This window comes from Lycium barbarum, chromosome 6 (genome assembly GCF_019175385.1).
Source record: "Lycium barbarum isolate Lr01 chromosome 6, ASM1917538v2, whole genome shotgun sequence".
Taxonomy (NCBI): domain Eukaryota; kingdom Viridiplantae; phylum Streptophyta; class Magnoliopsida; order Solanales; family Solanaceae; genus Lycium; species Lycium barbarum.
The window spans coordinates 19,042,005-19,060,777 of record NC_083342.1 but is presented as its reverse complement, the minus strand read 5'-3'; the positions used below and the strand labels follow the sequence as shown (position 1 = coordinate 19,060,777).

The 18,773-nt window shown below is 31.8% G+C and overlaps 1 protein-coding gene and 1 long non-coding RNA gene across 2 annotated transcripts; one reads left to right on the top strand and one right to left on the bottom strand.

Annotated features, from left to right (window-relative positions):
- Window positions 1-558: 558 nt before the first annotated feature.
- LOC132643558 (uncharacterized protein At3g17950-like) lies at window positions 559-5,476 on the top strand. The gene is made up of 3 exons (XM_060360011.1): window positions 559-856; window positions 1,070-1,216; window positions 4,721-5,476. The coding sequence occupies exons 1-3, from the start codon at window positions 845-847 to the stop codon at window positions 5,243-5,245; spliced, it is 684 nt and encodes a 227-aa protein (XP_060215994.1). The 5' UTR covers window positions 559-844; the 3' UTR covers window positions 5,246-5,476.
- A 7,188-nt stretch (window positions 5,477-12,664) lies between these two features.
- Window positions 12,665-16,504, bottom strand: LOC132643557 (uncharacterized). Its single transcript, XR_009583658.1, has 4 exons — window positions 15,361-16,504; window positions 14,390-14,475; window positions 14,185-14,303; window positions 12,665-13,400 (listed from the first exon to the last, which is right to left on the bottom strand). It is a non-coding gene; the product is annotated as an uncharacterized LOC132643557 (long non-coding RNA).
- Between the last annotated feature and the right edge of the window lie 2,269 nt (window positions 16,505-18,773).

Sequence of the window (18,773 nt, the reverse complement as noted above, 5' to 3'; positions counted from 1 at the left end):
AGAAATAAAAGTTTTTCCCACAGACATTTAGTGGGAAATTTGTGCTATAAAACACGATTTTCTCACTTCATTCCCACTGAACAATCTTACTGGGAAAACTCATGGTGGAAACAGGTTCCCATTGAAACGCTGGGAAACTTCCTAATTTTTTCATATGAAAATACTACTATTTGATTTTTCCCTACCGACATTCAGTAGGAAATTATCACTGAACATATTTCAGTGGGAGAATAGTGATTATTTAGTAGTGCCATACGTTTGGGTTCTTTTTAATCCTTTTCCGTATATTAAAACACATTAAATATAAAAAAGTTACCTGTTATTGTTTATAAATTAAATAAAAAAATAATTCCTATACAAAGCAAAGCATCTCTACTACTATATGAATTGTTAATTCTACGGGCTCAACTGACGAAAAGAAAAAAAGGAAAAGAAAATGGGGTCATCTGACAATGACAGTCTAAGTCTTGAAAACTTTAGCTACTTTGAGGAAAGGCAAATGTCATAGCATTTGCTACTTCCAATTCTAAAAAGGACAACCTCTTCATCAGTTTACGGACTTTTTGTTGGTTTGCTTTATCACCTTTATCGACACGTTTAAATTATTCTATGTCTCTATATTCACCATCAACAAAATAAAAAAGCCAGCCAAGAAAATAAGAAAAACCATTCTTTTGACTCCATTCCAAAACTTTCATTCTTTTGTCTGATATCTCAGGTTAATAAAGAGATTAATTTAAGGTGACCCTCATTGTCATTTCACTTGGGGAGTGATAAAATTTCAATCTTTGTCAAGTATCAGTTAAAACCCAAAGGCTATATGCAACAGTGCTAACTTTTGGTCATGGCGCAACAGGTATTCTTTTTTTGTCCCATTGTTATTGTTTTGGAATTTAACCATATGGGGTTGTTTTCTTGCTTAGAATTTGAAGACAGACTATAGTCTAGTCCCTTCATCACATTGTAGAATATTGTCCTTTGGCTTTTTGGTCTAATTCTTGAACTTATAGATGGAAATCTTACTACTGTTTTTTAATATTTTGGATTGTCGATTGATTTGATGGAGCAGGAAGAAGGATGGCCTTTGGGATTGCAGCCATTAAATTTGAGAATAGGTTTGGGTAATAGAAGCAGGGATGGATCAACTTCATTCAACACTTCACTTAGTGACTCTCTTACTTCCTCCACAGATTCTTCCTCAGATTTGGACACTGAGGTACATTCTATTCATAACTGTTTTTCTTTTCCTCCCAACCGCCGCCTCCCCCCCCCCCCAACCCCCCAACCCCCAAAATTTGACGTGGCAATTTCTGTTAGTCTAACTTCAGTTGGACTTCTCTATAACAGTCGTCCTCGATAGCAATGTTTCACTGTAGTAGCCAAGTTTTATTTGGAACTGACTTCATATTATATGTTCTCTATAATAGCATCTCGCTATATTAGCCAAATAATATTAAGACAAACGACGCCGTTATAAAGAAGTTTGACTGTATATATTGATAATGTAAAAGAATTGTTATGCTGTTAGGTTATGAACAAGATGCTCCCTCCGTCCCATAATAAGTGTCACCTTAGCGAAAAATATGCTTATTAAGAAATCAATAATGTTATGTGAAGTTTACTAAATTACCCCTATATAATAAAAATAAATTATCTTTCCTCTTGATTAAAGCATACACAAGTAGTGAACCTTTTGATATTGGGAATCCAATAATACTAAGTTATTATGTGGCTTTTTCAATCATCATTTAGTTGTTACTTTAACTTGTTTTTTTGTCTAAGGGTAAAATTAGAAAAAACTAGCCAATTTATGTCTTGATTTTCTAAGATGACACTTATTGTGGGGTAATTTTTTTATTTATTAAGGTAACACTTATTATGAGACGGAGGGAGTAATTGTTAACTTACTGTCCATAAAAGAGTGAGATTAGTAACATAAAAAATAAGATAGGTTAATTACCTACTATAGGTAGGGTTAAATTATTCGCTGTGATTGGGTAAATAAGTTAGATTCTCCTTGCCAATTGCGCTATAAAATGTTAATAATTGGTCAAAAAGCTACAGCAGCATGTGTCTTGCTTTACCTTTACTGATATTCCAATAATTTTGTTTTAAGTTTTTGCTCATAAGATATACAAACATTCCTTATTACCATTATATTCATGAGTAGTTCCATATTTGATTTGTATGCAAAACTTGTTTATTTATAACTGAGACTAGTAAAATTAAAGTTTGAGTTAAGAGTATTATGTGATATTGTATATTTGGGATAATGATGAAAGAATTGGTGAAAATGTGAAAAAGAATGTAATAAACTGAAGTAGTTTAATTTAACTTTATTTTAACGAGTTAGAATCAAAAGTATTTTTGTGAGTGCTGTCAATGTCACTCTATGATCAATGTAAGTTGGGACCATAACATTAATTTAAAGCTGTCACTTATGTCCCTTTAGTACATTGACATTTGAACCACAATTATCAGGTCTGTGTAACATGTTTCAATTTTAAATCATCTTCTTGTCCTAGGTTCTTCAATGGCCCTTCTTTAGAGCCTGTTTGGAAAGCCACCTGTTAATTGGAATTGGTGTAATTACTATCCTAGTAATTACACAATCTAATAATTACATAATATTATAATTACAATGACCTGTTTGTTTGTCATAATGTAATTATAAGCATACTGTTTGGTTGCACAAGTGTAATTATACAGTTAGTTTAATTTAAAAATAATATTTGATTATAAAAATTTTAAAATTAATATTTAAAAAATATGTGCCTTTATAAATGATATTAAATTAGTTATTTAATAATACATTGTTTCTTGAAAATATGTTAATTAATAATCATATATTTGTAACTAATATTGTAAAAAATAATTGATATATAATTTCAAATTAATAACATTTTAATTGATTATAAAACTTAAAAGCATACCTTTTTTGTGAGAACATCATGAGATTGGATGTTTGATTAAAAAAGAATATTTATAAATATAATGTCATAACATTATTTAAATGTTTGACAATAATTCTATCAACTGTAAGTAAAAAATAAATAGCATATAATGTGAAATAACATGTCAATAGTACTAAAGCAAATATTTTTAAAATTGAAAATATAACCCAAATTCAAAATCCAAAAGAAAAAAATTTAACATAATACTCTTATGTCAAATTCCTACGTTACATAAGTAAGTTTCAACGTAACATAAGTAAATACTCCTATCATACAAAAGAAAGAGAAAATATAAGTCTATAACCTCATTCACAACGAAATTCTACTTTAATAACGTCACTCATTGTATGTCAAGTTTGTTAATGACTCATTCTTTCTAATATTAAGAGATGTAGTTTCAAAAATTAAAATATTAACACGGTTATGCTAAATGATGAAATAAACAAAATAAAAAAAAATACGAGCAATTACATGGAACCACAAGAAGTAAAGTTGGGAATGAGAAGAAAGGAAATGAAATATAAATACTATAAAAAGAAAAATATATTTTAAAAAATAAAAATAATTAAAAAGTAAAAATAAAAAAGACATTAAATAATAGAAATAAAAAAGAAATTATAAAAGAAATTAAAATAAAATTAAAATAAATTAAATAATAGAAATAAAAAATAAATTAGAAAAGAAATTAAAATAAAATTAAAAAGAAAGAAACGAAAAGGTAACTCTGTAATTACAGGGTGTAATTACACCCAATTCTCAGCCCCCCCTTGAGAATTGGAGAGTGTAATTACACCCTCTCAATTACACAAATTCTCACCTAACTGTGTAATTACCTGGTCAAACAAACAGGCCAAACTGTGTAATTACACCCAATTCCAATTACTTGGGTGGCTTTCCAAACAGGCCCTTAATTGTTCTGCTTGTATTTGTTTCAATCCAAATAAACCTTAATGTTGCAGCAGTGCTAACTGAAATTTAACAACTTTCATTGTGTCATAACACTCATTAGACCTGGTTTATTTCTAGACTAATTAATTGAAGACATATAAACCAATCTTTTGAGTTTATTCAGCACGGTGGCGTATGCTAGTGATGTCGGTCTATAGTCACTGTTCGACTTATAAATGAGATTGAGTGTGAGACTGGTGGTTTTGAGGCATTACGTTCTATACCAAATTGGTTATTTTCTTTGTACTCCCTCTGTTCCAATTATGTAATATGGTTTGAATCAACACGTAGTTTGAGAAAGAGATGAAGACTTTTGAAACTTGTGTCGGCCTGTTGCGTATATATGTGTTGTTTCTTACAAAAAGAATATTTACGCATATAAGAAAGCCTTTTACGGAGTAATGTCGGATGACGCCCCTTATTAAGAGTGTATGTGCTGCTGATTCAGAACCTGCTGGCTCCAAAACCAGGAGCAGCTCCACAGGCACTTTTGTCAAAATCTTAAGTACACTAGATTGAAAATAATCATTTATAGAAAATTACTTAATCTCCAATTATGGCTACTTGAAATTTCTAAATTATTTAAAAAAGTGGCTTTCTTCATTTTTGGCCCGTCAGCCAAACTTAATTACAGGGACTAGCCAATATACAAAACATACACATTGATTATGTCTATGACACGTATATTATATGTATATCTGTGTATACGACATCCATATTATATGTATATTCTTACTTAATATACATTCATATACATTTATCGTCTATTATTTTTTAGAGCGGTCCAAAAAGGTATTAAATGTGTTTGGAATTTGCAGTCCACAGGGTCTTTTTTCCATGATAGGAGCACAACACTTGGAAGTCTTATTGGTGTTAACAGCATAATTAATCTCTCAAGAAGATCAACAAGGGGAATTAGACCAAATGGTGTAATGACAGAAGTACAAAAAAACAACTACAGGTCTAAAACAACAGCATGGTGTTTCTCTTTGTGTCCAAGAAACAGCACAGATGCTAAGAATGTAATGATGATAAGGAACAGTGACAGTAATGCTCCATCACTTGGTCATTTTCTTGCAGTTGAAAGAAGAGCTGCTAATGAACATAATAGAAGAAGCCACCACCATAGTCCTTTGATATATGGACCTGACGAATTTGCAATGGCATTGCCTAATAGAGACCAGAATTCATTGTTTGCCAATGGCCAAATTGCTCCACCTCAGTTGAGTCCATGGTCATCAGGTTCTGATGATATTGAAAATAGACAGAGGACCAACAGAGAATTAGATCATGATGCACATGGACAAGGTGCTCCACTTTTGTTTCCATGCATGTGTGGATGATATCTTATAGAGTTTAAGGCTTTGGTACAACTCTGTGTATTACCTGATTTTTGTTTCTAATTTGGTTTTCTTGATTCGAGGACTAAAGCAGCATATTTTTGGACCTCCTTGTGATTTACTTGATCGTCAAGGAGAGTTAGTAGCAGTTCTGATTGATCATGACGGTCAACTTCTTTTGATTATTCCTTGTTTTCTTCAATTAAAGAGACATGTTGGAGAAACTTTTTGTAAGGATTAGTTTACTTCTTAATAGGTCTAGGTGTCGGTGGGCTCTGAATATCGGAGGGAATTTATTTTTAAAAAAAATCAATGTGTGGATGATTGAACAAACCACCTACTACGCTACGAGCTTAATTGGCTTGCTATATACATCTGCCTCACATTATATTGACACCTATGTTGTTCGGGCTCTCAAAAAATGTTGCCATATCATGTTGGATCCGACACGCACTTGTCGACATTTTTGAAGAGTCCTTGTCGACATTTTTGAAGAGTCCGAGCAACATAGTTGCTTAATCCTAATTTCTCTGGATTTTGTCATTCATTATATCTATGAAGAGGCTGTTCCATTTTCCTCACCCTCTTTGCCGCTTCTTGATAGAGCTACAAGTAAACATTCAAAACCATATAAATCAAGAGTATAATTTCTACCTTTCTTGTTACTTCCTAGTTTTGATGGATGAAGTGTTGTATATGGTTCTTTAAAAATTTCACAAGAAGTTAAATCTGTTGATTAGTGGTTTAATAAACCTATGTATCTTTTTTTTTTTTTTAATATAGAAAATGTTATTTCATGATATTTTATATCTATTGTAAGCATATTATATTGTTTCATGAAAGATACATTCATTGACATATAACATCTTGTGAAATATATGGGTACTCGTGATCAGTGTATTCATTGAGGTATCAATATAAGATTAAGTGACCGATTATACGAAGTTGCTGTATTTTACTTGAGAAATAGAGAAATTCTTCCAAACCTTAGAAGACCTATGGTTATTTAGTAAAATAAGATCCAAGTCATTTTTCTGTTTACTTTACTTCAAGGGTGGAGAATGGAAAGAAAGGATCTACTGATAATTAAATCTAACTCCCTCCTGTCTATAATAAGTGATATTTTGGCCTTTTTATTTTGGTCCAAAATAAGTGTCCTTTTATAAAATCAAAAAGGTATTAATTATTTCTTCCAATTTATCCTTATTTAGATTAATGAGTTTTATATAATCAAGAAACCATATTAAATGTGTACTATTTAATTAAGCGTAATTCAGTAAAAATACCTATTCTTTTCTAAAGGGGTATATCGTGGGCTGATCCACGATATACCCCAAATTTTTTTTTCCTCTGTCAGAACGAAGTCAACGAAAATAAAAAATAAAAAATTGTATATCGTGGATTGATCCACGTTATACAATAAATTGTATAACGTGGATCAATCCACGTTATACAACCACGACTCACTCATTCTGCTATTGAAGTATTCTATTACAACTATACTTTATTTGTCTTATTATAATACTGAGTGGGTGGACTAAATTGTTCTACTCATTCCACAAGGAGAAAGCTTCAATTTATATTTTTTTCCCGTTTTACAAATACTTAGTAAGACGTCGCCTAAATTTAAATCATATTCGGTTATGTTTTTAATAATTTTTTTTTTTAATTTTTAAAGCATGATTAACTCAAGTAAATATTTTAACACATGCAATAATTAAATGTGTTATATATGCGAACATAAATAAAAAATAAAATATAAGTTAAATAAACGTTACACATTAACTGAGTAGTAAATGTTAAATTACATACTAACTATTAAACGGCACAAGACATGTTATATATTCTTGGAAGAGTACATAAGGAAACAACAATCGTACAAGTTAAGAAAAAACATAAAAACTAGAAGGAGGAATGAAATGGATATAGCTCCTGCTCGCATGGCTAGAAAGTGTAGTACGTGCAAGCAAACAGGTCACAACAAGAATCACTGCCCCGACAGAAATCAGTAGTTGTTGTTGCTTGTTGGTTTTTATGTTTTTTCTTAACTTATACGATTGTTGTTTCTTTATGTACTCTTCCAAGAATATATAAAATGTCTTGTGCCGTTTAATAGTTAGTATGTAATTTAACATTTACTACTCAGTTAATGTGTGACGTTTATTTAACTTATATTTTATTTTTTATTTCTGTTCGCATATATAACACATTTAATTATTGCATGTGTTAAAATATTTACTTGAGTTAATCATGCTTTAAAAATTAAAAAAATCAATAATTTTTTTTTATTAAAAACATAACCGAATATGATTTAAATTTAGGCAACGTCTTACCAAGTATTTGTAAAACGGGAAAAAAATATAAATTGAAGCTTTCTCCTTCTGGAATGAGTAGAACAATTTAGTCCACCCACTCAGTATTATAATAAGACAAATAAAGTATAGTTGTAATAGAATACTTCAATAGCAGAATGAGTGAGTCGCGGTTGTATAACGTGGACTGATCCACGTTAAACAATTTATATTGTATAACGTGGATCAATCCACGATATACAATTAATTTTATTTTTATTTTTTTCGTTGACTTCGTTTTGACAGAGGAATTTCTTTTTTGGGGTATATCGTGGATCAGCCCACGATATACCCCTTTTGGTATATAAATTTTTGGTCATCCCCTTTTGGTAAATACCGTGTATTTTTATACCCTTTAGGCTCCGGACTCAGTATTTTCTTAAGGGTCAGTGTCAAAGGTCAAAAGGCCACGTATTATGGACCGGAGGGAGCACACTTTAGAAAGTAGGGTCCTCACTTTAGTTTGAATAAATTTTAGAATGATTTAAGGGTCGGGATATAATGCACCCTTCACATTTTAAATGGAACAGTGAACCCCTTAAATGTAAATCAACGGTAAAGAATATTCTGGTCATTGAGTGAATGTTCAAAATGTCAAAAACAACGGACTATTATACGTTTTCCTCAAAATTGAAAAAAGTTACTTAAGATACCCAATAATATTGTACCTGAACGAGTAAATTTCATCTATTTGTCGTAATATGATGGGGTAAGAAAACAATACCTCAGTCATCCATTGCATGAAATTGAAACATTATTTAATTAAACTTTCAATTGGCTTTCAAAAATTTGAAATATCGTACCATATATAATCTATATTAACTCGAAATTGTTACTCTTTATTTTCAAAATAGGTAAGTACCATTTTAGAAATAATTAGACATTGAAATGTCATACCATAAACTATATTAAGGGTAGATATGCAAGTAACGAGGGATGGCATCATTTAGTGCCCTTGTACCGAGGGATTGCATCATTAGTCAGGCTACGCTAATGAATAAGATAATGCAACAATCTTTTTCTACGTATTCTCAGACAATGATCATATCACTGTTAACACAAAAGTCAACATTTTAATATTATCTATCAAAGTAAATTTAAATAGGCGTGTATAAGTAGATATTCCTAGCCTTAGTTTGTAATAAGATTCTCTATCTGAAACTAAATTATAGCAATAATGTAAAGAAAAGTCACAATTTGGAAAACATAATATAGAGAATTGCCCTGTCGGAATCATTACAACAGAATTTCTAAATGTGGTTCTATTATCATGGTACATTCCCTTCTCTTTTGCAAATTGAGACACATTTGAATTAGAATAAGTTATTTCACCAATTCCAGTACCGAACTGTCCACTTGGAAAGTTTTTTTTGTTTTCTAAGTACTCTAGTCCCAAGTAGGGCAAATTGCTCTTTCCTTTAATGGAAAATTTGCTTAAAAATACAACATTAATGATTTATTTATGTAAAACATCGCCACCAAACTTTAATTTTATTTGCCCTTTTTAACCCTCATCTTTTTTTTGTTTCTCTATTTTCTTTTTCAGCATTAAATATATATAAGAGTATATACTTTGGAACGCCCCAGAAACACTAAGTGTTTATCTGGATTAATTATGACCCTTATAAACAGATTAAGGTGTTAGCAAATGTCACAAAATGAAGGTGGTATAATTGGAAAGATGAGAATAGATGCTTTGAATGTCACGCGCCAAATTGGTGTGGGATGTGATTGACACCCAACCTGTACTATTTGTCGAGTAAATCCTGAATTACCTAGCTTTGATAGTCTGAAAGGTGAACAGTAAATCAACGTTAAAATATCTTAAAGTTAAAATTAAATTCACTAGCAAGTCATGAGCCTCGAACTAATGTTGAGTATATAAGTCTACGAGGCATTCCTCGAAAATAATACTACTATTTGAAGATAATACTATAAGTTTGAAAAGAACCACTATCACTGGGATAAGATCTAACGGAGCCTGTCACAAAACCACTACTGATCTTCTTTTCTCTAAATTCTCTGTGAATCTCATTATATTGATCTTTCAATACATGTAATGAAGTTTTCTTTCAATTAAATGTCTTGTGAAGAGGAAAGAGATGAGCTTTCTTTTGTTTAAGAAAATTCAGAATTAATTTAAAATTTTATTAGCTCGTGAGTAGTAAGGAAAGGGAAGATTCTGAAAAAAACGAATATGACATTTTTATTATGAGATGATTTCATGTATTTTCATTTGGACATCAAAACTTTTATCGCACGGTGCTTTTTTCGATTATTTGTCAAAAATGTTCTTTTTAACGTTTTCTGGTGAGTTTTTCTATATAATTTTTTTCAAACAACTATTATCCATAGACGAATTTTGAGAACCTTTTTTTCAGAAAGACTTAACAGTTGGTTATCAAATGAACCAACCTTTTGCTTGAAGATGAATAAAAATGAAAAAGTTGACCAAAAAAAAAAAAATGAACAAAGCCAAAAAGAAAAATCAAGTATAGCAAGAACAATCTTTTCATGATTTTTAGTGCAGTTGTCATCAGATATTCATGTAACCGATGGCTTACTATTCTGAATAGGACTTTTATATTGTCAACTTGGACATTTCAATCTGAGGGCTCTCTTAATTTATTTATTTTTTTGACATTTTATCACTTGTGTGGCTCTTAAAATTTGATTAGTCACCAGTATCAAATTTGTGACTAAAGAGACACTTAAGAGATGCAACTCGTGTGTTTAGCTAAATTTTTGAGTATAATTAATTAGGTCATGAGTGTGAGGCTTATTTTCTTGGTCATTTTTCTGGTCGTATATTGTACGTCTTTTTAGCTACATAATTTCATGTGAATTTTCAACCGTTTTGATGGGATTGGAACTTTCAGAAAATATCTTTACTCATTTATTTGTTTATTATTACAACATGACATGCGTATCAGTTTAAAATTGAAAAGCCGAAAAGCCCGCCCCGGATAATTAGATTAGTATTTGTCCTATATGCTTAGTTGTTATGATTACCTCTACAATTTCAAATTCATTTTGAGTTGGGAAATTTAAGTTCTTTTGTTCTTGAAATGTCAACAAAATTATGATGTTGGTTCTTGTTATATTTAGTTAAGTATTAATTTTTAATTAGTTGCAGTGTGTAATTTTAATTGCTCAGCTAGTTGATCTTCATAAATTAAACGAATTATTGGTTGTCAAATCATTTCATTGTGCATGAGCTATGTAGAGTCTACATTGTTACTCCGTATTTAAGGGTTATATAATTCGTAAAATAATCTAAATATTATATATTTCTTATGTGAAAGATCAAACACGCAATTTTAATTAATTCACAGTTAAACATGATTAGTAAAATATCACAAGCACTGGCATAAAAATTTATTAGTGAGGGATTAAAAGTACAATTAACCCTTTTTTAAGTTTTAAAACATTGAAGGTAGATGATAGCAAATACTTGCTAACATAGGTTCAAAACTTTCAACTATTACCGATAAGAAGGTTGTGGTAAAGCGGTAAGTACTCCTTCATCTTTAATTGAAGATTTCGGTTTCATAACTTAAGTATGAAGTCGTCTTTATTAGGGAGCTAGCGTTTTACCTCCAGTATGGAACTTCTCGATATAAACCTGAATTTAATCGATTCTCAATATAAATATTGAATACAGGGTGAAAACCAAAAGAAAGTTCCACCTATTAGATGACTACTTTGACCAAATTATCATGACGGTATGAAAAGTCAAATATGTGAGTGGCCATTCAAATTGAAACATTTTGGACATTGGCCTATCTCTTTGAAACGAAGAGTTGAGCTCGTTTAGTGGTGATTTTTAAGTTAGAACACGTATCAACATATCATAGGATGAACAACAACTAACTACATTATTTAGAATATTTATAACTTTTCCGATATTATTGTTCAGGCTTTCTTGCAGGCTACGGCAGACCAAACAACAAAGTCAATCAGCTCCTTGTTAAAATGAAAGGAACAAGAAGACTTATTTTTTCATGAAGGTAGTGTTCGGGTTAATGCATATAATTATTTTAAAAAAAAAAAATTGTAATCTGTCATCAGCATAAATAATAAGTGATTCATTCGTCAAAACTTAAACAGATGAAAAGAAATCATTTACTAGTAATTTTGCTTCTGCAGAAACTTGAAGATGAGATCCTCGTGATTTGCTTTTGACTTCATTAATCACTAGGTCACATTCTTAAATACTACCCATAAACAATTTTAGGTTGGCCTTATGACTCATCTTGACTAAATATATCTGCAATTTGGTTATATTCTTAGAAACGTTACTATGGAAATATGAAAGTCAAGTTCCAAAGTTCAAATACACAATCGGTGATTTGATTTCATTTTCAATAATCAACCAATTCCTCCCTATACACAAGAAGAAAGCTTAACTAAATTGGGACCCTCTTCCTGTTAGGTGCCCTTTCTTTACCAAACATTGTTACATCTACACCTAGCCCACAAATACTTTTTCTCACTTCCCCTACAAACCCCACCCAATCTCGATATAATCAAACTCCACATGGCATCATCACAGTAAATCACAGTTTGATGGGCTCCATATTGGCTGTTCTTATCTAAATTAATGTCTAAATATCTCTTTGATAAGATGGTAATTTTATTAATGTGGTGGGAAAAAATCCGGGTTACAAGTGGGAATTATTTCTCCATAACTAGAACGACTTCAGAGTTGATATGCTACCATGTCACCCTCTAAAGTCTAGAAATGCCCATATATTTCATCCTACTCAAACAAATTGAGTATAAATAGTTGTTGTGCGTAAATAGGATATGTACATACGGAGTATACATAGTTGCTGACTATTTATGCTACATAGAAATTTCTTGAAAGAACAAAACTTTTTTTTAATAGTACAACTTCAAAGCCAAAAGATTAAATGCCATAAAAAGACATGACATGAGACATCATGCGAAATTCATCATTTGATTTTGCCTGCTAATGTTTTTCATCGTCATCCTTACATCAGAAATTCCTGATAGCCTCCATGCTCCCATTAAATATTGCCAAAATGTGGAAAGCTTTGTGCAACTATTGGCGCCAAGTTTACTGTGTGGTAAATCATCTCACAGTATGAGTTCACCAGCAATATGCATGGACGTATTTCTAAAAAAGTGTCATGCCACCTGCAAGCTTAGAACTTTACCTATATGGTTAGCAAGGCCGTAAAGATCAACCAGATAACCATGATGCACAACAGAAATAACCTCATAATATTCCTGCATAAAATATAAACATAAACAGGCATCTCTTTTATCCGCCAATCTTGCACAATTACAAGTATGTAAGATACAACCCGGGGGTTTTTATAGGGCAAACCCATGTATCAGAACATCCAAAAAGGCTTATCCACACGTCCCGTGGGTGTTGATAAGACGGGATTCATATGTCAACAGCAGAGGGAAGGATAAAGAACATTAAAAAACCAAACCTTGGTTTTCTGCCAATGGTCTCCCCATTTCAAATATGATGCCTTTATCGTTAATTTCCTTTGTACAATATCAAACTTTCCCTCCACATATAATATGTGTGTTTTAGGAAAAAGAGATAAGCTTCATAGGAGAATCATTGAAGAGTAGGGATAACAGAGAAACTGCCAAAAAATCAAATTTATAAGTCCAATTGTTTCTTGTTTTCTGTTAACTCCTAAAAATTAGAACAAATTACCTTGTGCTGGTTCTTAGAAAAGGTAAAGTAACTCACTTTGCCAACTACAATCCGTCCGTCTCAAAGCAGCAATACTTGCATGTTAGTCAGAGACACAGGAACTCTGAGAGACAAAGTTGAATCAAAATTGAGATTCTACTTATATCAATTTTTTATTCTTAAGCTATGGTCTCTTGATTTGAAAATACTGAAAAAAGTGATGGTTTAGCAGAAATACGACATAGCGAGGAAATAAGATGTTGAATTTTTCCTTTGGTCCGACCCTTTTCTAGAACCAAAGATCTATTCTATATTTCTATTTGGCTTTGATTTGCAGTACGGAATCTGAAAAATCTTTTGTCAAACCCAGAACAAAAATTCTTTTTTTTTTTTTTTTGGAAAATGGAACTTTGTATCCACCAATAGAGTGAGGTACAATCACAACATTCCTTGGAATTTTTCTCTAAATTGTCCCATAAAAGCACATAGTATGTTTTTTTTTAAACTGGTAACTGTTAAGACCACATAGTATGTTAGAACTTTGTTAGTCTAACTTTATCAAACAGATGAACACATTTTTTCAGGAGTCGTCATTAGTGGAGAAGTTAGAATCATCCAGACTTTGAGCTTAGTTGTAAGATTCTTCTATATAGTTTCAAATCTTTAAAGGAGCTTTTATAATCAAGACCCTTAATTTAAGCTTAATACCGTACTTATAAGTTATATCTCATTAACATCAGTCATTATCTAAGGGACAAATTGAGATAAGACAAAGCACTAAAACTGTACATTAAACTCTGAGAAGCATTAATTAAAAGTAAAAACAGAATACATTTTGGGTACAAGATATATAGTTGGTCTTAACTACATATCCAGATAAAGTGGAAAATACATGATTGACAACTTACGTTTTCCTTTGATGTGCAGAATTAGGAACCCGGTTCCACTTCGATCCTTCGGGAAATTCTGAAGAGCTGCACCACCCTTTTGTGAGTTTCCAAGCTCCCATTTCTACACACTTCAATATCTATAAATTTCAGAATTAGCACACATCCATCAACCAAAAATATAAATCAATCTTCTAATTAAGAAAACAAAAGCATATAGAATTACCGAAAGAAGAGACATCCAATTTGAGGACGGTAAGCTTAAGGGGTTCCTGCCGTAAGCTCTTCTCCTTCAAGATTTAATCTCTGACCCTAACAAAAAGCTAAATCAGCTTGCGTAACGATACCTTTGTATAGATTAAGAAATTCTTTTAATATGATTTGGGTAATATTTAAAAGAGGAGGAAACTGTAGCAGAAATTGAAAGAGAACTTTTTTTTTAATCGAAAAACAAAAATCTCAGTCTCAAACAATAGGTAAAGAAGGGTATGCAAGTATTTTTAACTTAGAAATTAAGCAAGATGTTTCCAAAAGTAAATAATGAAGAACTATATTTATTGAATATTAAAATCAGACAACCACTAAACACCCCCGGTTGTAATTCTACATGTAGAGAAGCCTTAAAATTAATAGCAGCTAGAATAGTTGCTTTTGTGATTGACTGAACGACATCCCTCATTTTCTTCTTCGATCTGTTTTTCTTGTTCTTCTACTATTGATACTTTTTGGCGTCTTCTGCCCGCCAAGTGCCGGAAGGTCAAGGAAATATGCTCTGACTCTTTCATCTTTGTTTATTATGCTCGAGTATATCAAAGAAGTATTTTGGGTGGTTGAATTTATACATAAACCTCTGAACTTCTCTCAACTTTTAGCTTTTTTGGTCTACTATTATCTATAACAGAATATTTCCATCCACATCTTTCTTCCATATCATCTTCTTGTCGTAAGACCTGGTCGCAGAGCAACTGAATAATTGGACCTAGTTAGATCATGTGTTCCCATAATTTTAAGGCATCGAAGAATTTCACAATGATATTAATGTAGAGATCTCAAATTAAACAATCATAAGCTCGAAAAGGGCACACTAATACAAATTTCTAACAAGTTGGCAGAGAGAACAAATGAGCATAATCACTACGAGAAACACAATTATCCATAAATATAACTGAAGATCAATATTATTTTCAATTATATTACCTCGATTGAATCCCCAGCAAAGATTACAACCGACTTCTTTGCAATATGATTTGGTAGAGAGCGAATTTGTCCCATTTAAATCAAGTACAGCTTTCTCATCCTTCGTCAGATGATTTGGTAGCAAGAGGAAGTTTGAGCCTTAAACCCTAACCTGAGCATCAGAGCATAGAGAGCGGCAACAATATGTTAAGGCGCAGGGTTAAGCTCAAGTTACACATAAGATCCTTACACTAAAAAGGATAAAACACGTGTTTCTGATAAACTAAATTGGGTGGCATGCTAATTCGATGGCTATTCAGTTTCAGAATTGAAGGATACGTTGCATCAGATTATATCAAAGTCGAAAAAGCCCTTAAACCCAAAATTTAAAGAAATCAAGCAGCCATGCCGATAGAGAATGTCGAATTTCGCCTTTCATCAGATCCTGATTTCAGTGCAAAACAAATTTATAGATATCGCACTCATCCGATGATTACTCAAATACAAAACCAACCTGTTACTATTTGATTGTTATATTAAAACATAGATTCATATAAATGAAAAATCCACCTACTGAGAAATTAGCACTTCACGAGATTAACCATAACTTATGTCAACTATTTATAGAATTTGCTACGAATATATGGATTGTCTACTGACAACAGGGAGTTTTATGCCTCGAGGGCTCTCTTAGGAGCATCAGCTTATGTTGCACTCTCGATATGATTCTAGCGGTGGGCTTATTAAAACTTGCATGAATAACATGTGATATTCTAAAACTTTTAGCATTGAATAAACGTTATCTGAGGTGTTGAAATTCCAAAGTCCTATGTCCTAGAATTTGTTCAGCCTAAGAAATATTCCCTGAAAACATTCCTAGGACAGTTATGTAGTTTGCTAATAAAGGAAAAATGATGTGCAAATTTCCAAGAATTATGTTTATTTGCTATAGCGAGGCTAGAACAATTAGAAGAATGTGTGTCTCAATAATGTAAGTTGCACCAGAGTCTATAATTACTTGAATGATTTTTATTTTTATTTTTTTGAAAAGGCAACAAAGCAGAAGTGGCAAAGTCCATTTCATGACACTCTGCATTTACAGAGTACTTGACATAAAGCAAATACATGCAACTACAAAGAAATGAATAAGTCATGTTCTTAAACACAACGAAATTAAACTCACCATAATGCCTACCAAAAGAAAGTGACACTGAACCTTCATATGGTAATCTTAAAAGAAGGTGCATCACCTTTTTTTGGGCAGCTAGCTATTTTTGTCCTTGCAAAGAAAATAAAGCACTCTCCACTCTGATAAAGCAACAATTTTGTATAATCAAGTTTGTTCTTTAACCATTTTATCTAAGTGGGAAAAACATAATAATATTTGAGTATAAGAACTTCAATTCTGAGATGGAGAACAAAGTATTATTGCACCAAAGGGTTTAGTAAGTTTTTAAGGTTAGCCAAACTTACAATCAAAGTTCAATGAAAATATTAACTAATATATTAAATGTGTCGATCGATCGACTAGGAGATCAGGAAAGGAAAAGGGAAAACGTAAATGTGCACCTTCCTTCACTATGCAATGCTTCACTTGCAGGCATTTCTAACTAAAGTATACCAGTTCTTGTTGTCAACCACTGCATAACACAAAGAAACATGTATCATTAACCAAAAGTTCTATTTGTTCTTACACCCTCAATAACATAAAGATCTGTTCAGTAACTATTTATATCTTTCAAATTATGGCCTGGAAGTCATATGACTAAAAAGAGGTGATTAAAACAACCTACACCACATCACCTTAATTCTGAAATTATACATATTAGTTGGAAGACAATTCTGCTTAAGTTCTAAATGCTGGTTAAATACATTTTCTATATAATCATTTTTTCAAGTAGTATAGATGTCTCATGGTCAATACTGGAATAACTTGCCCCCCTCATTAACACTAAGAACTGTTCAATAACTATCTTATACCTTTCAAATCATGGCCTGGAAGCTATATGACCGAAAATAGGTGATTAATTCAACCAACTAATACCACAACATCTTAAGCGTGAAATTATACAGATTGGCTAGGAGACATTCTGCCAAAGTCCTAAATGCTCTTATAAGTACTTTTCAAAATGTCACCTGGTAGTGGAAGTCAGTTTAGAAAGATGGTGGACATAAAGAGAAAAAAAAAACCGGCAGAATCTTTTGAATTTATAAACAATATAGAGTATGCATTAGTACAAATTCGAATGCTATTCAAGAGAGACAAAATGAACACCTATGCTGGAATAAAAGTACAATATCATGCAGCAGTATGAGGATTCTTTTAGCAAACTGTAAATTTCCTCAGCAGACATAAGATACACAAAATAGAAAAGTACCACCCACCGCATGTAAGTATAATAGTTGTAGAAAAAGCAAATCTAAGAGCTGTCCAAACTAAAAGGAATGAAGTTAATGCACTTTTTCACACTTGCAATGGATAAGAACTGGATAATTCTCATTATAAAAGAAAAAAATGAATAATTTTTGACATCTACAGACATTAAGAAAAGAAAGTATGCATCCATTTACTAGGATTATTGACCTAGAAGCATGACAGAGAGAATGTTAGAGACTGCTTACCTGTTAGACATTTCAAAGCCACTGGTATAGCACAACTGGACATAGCTGATGTCTCCTGAAAAGGAAAATGTTTTTTTCATTCAATAATATTAAATCCAGATAATAGACAACAAAAGTATACTCTAAACAAATTGTTCTTCAGACTCTTCCACTTATTTTTTTTCCCATTATATTTTCCATTAAAGTTGTTTCCGCCCCCACCCCCCACCCCCCACCCTCCCCATATTCAAATCCACCTCGTTCAGTTGCTACTTTTGTGTCTCCTTTGACAGAACAAAAGTGTTCATTTTTTTTGTTGTCTTCTCCAATGTCATTCAAGGTTAGTGTCAGGAGGGAACCAGACAACTTTTCGTTTTCAGCACATGACTGAATATATACCTTTCCAGATGTTGGTTGATAATTGCGTGCAAATGATTCTTTCACTTGGATTATGAACATTTGAACATCTTGCATTGATAAGAACTCTTTTCCGGATAAGAAATTCACTTGTTTTGCGAGTTCAGTCATGTAAAAATCAAAAAATATAAGTTGTTTAACTTTACCAACAACACAACTATTTGATGTGGTTACATGAAATTTATTTAAAGCTGTAATTTGTATCTTAACTACAGTTAAATTTGTGAATCTCCTCTGCAATAAGGAATCATCATATTCTTTTTTAAAAATTTCTCTATCACATTGCCTCTTGTCACTCCCTACAACAATATCTCAGAAAATAAAACTGAAGATTTTTAGTTTTTCCTAACAGAGAATCAGGAAGCACATATAGTATATTGATACTCCTATTAACAAATTGAAAAGCAAAAGAATTA

Bases quoted from the DNA above. Each gene is read 5' to 3' on its own strand.
- LOC132643558 (XM_060360011.1), top strand. The intron at 1,217-4,720 runs GTACATTCTATT...TGGAATTTGCAG, and splicing joins CCTCAGATTTGGACACTGAG to TCCACAGGGTCTTTTTTCCA.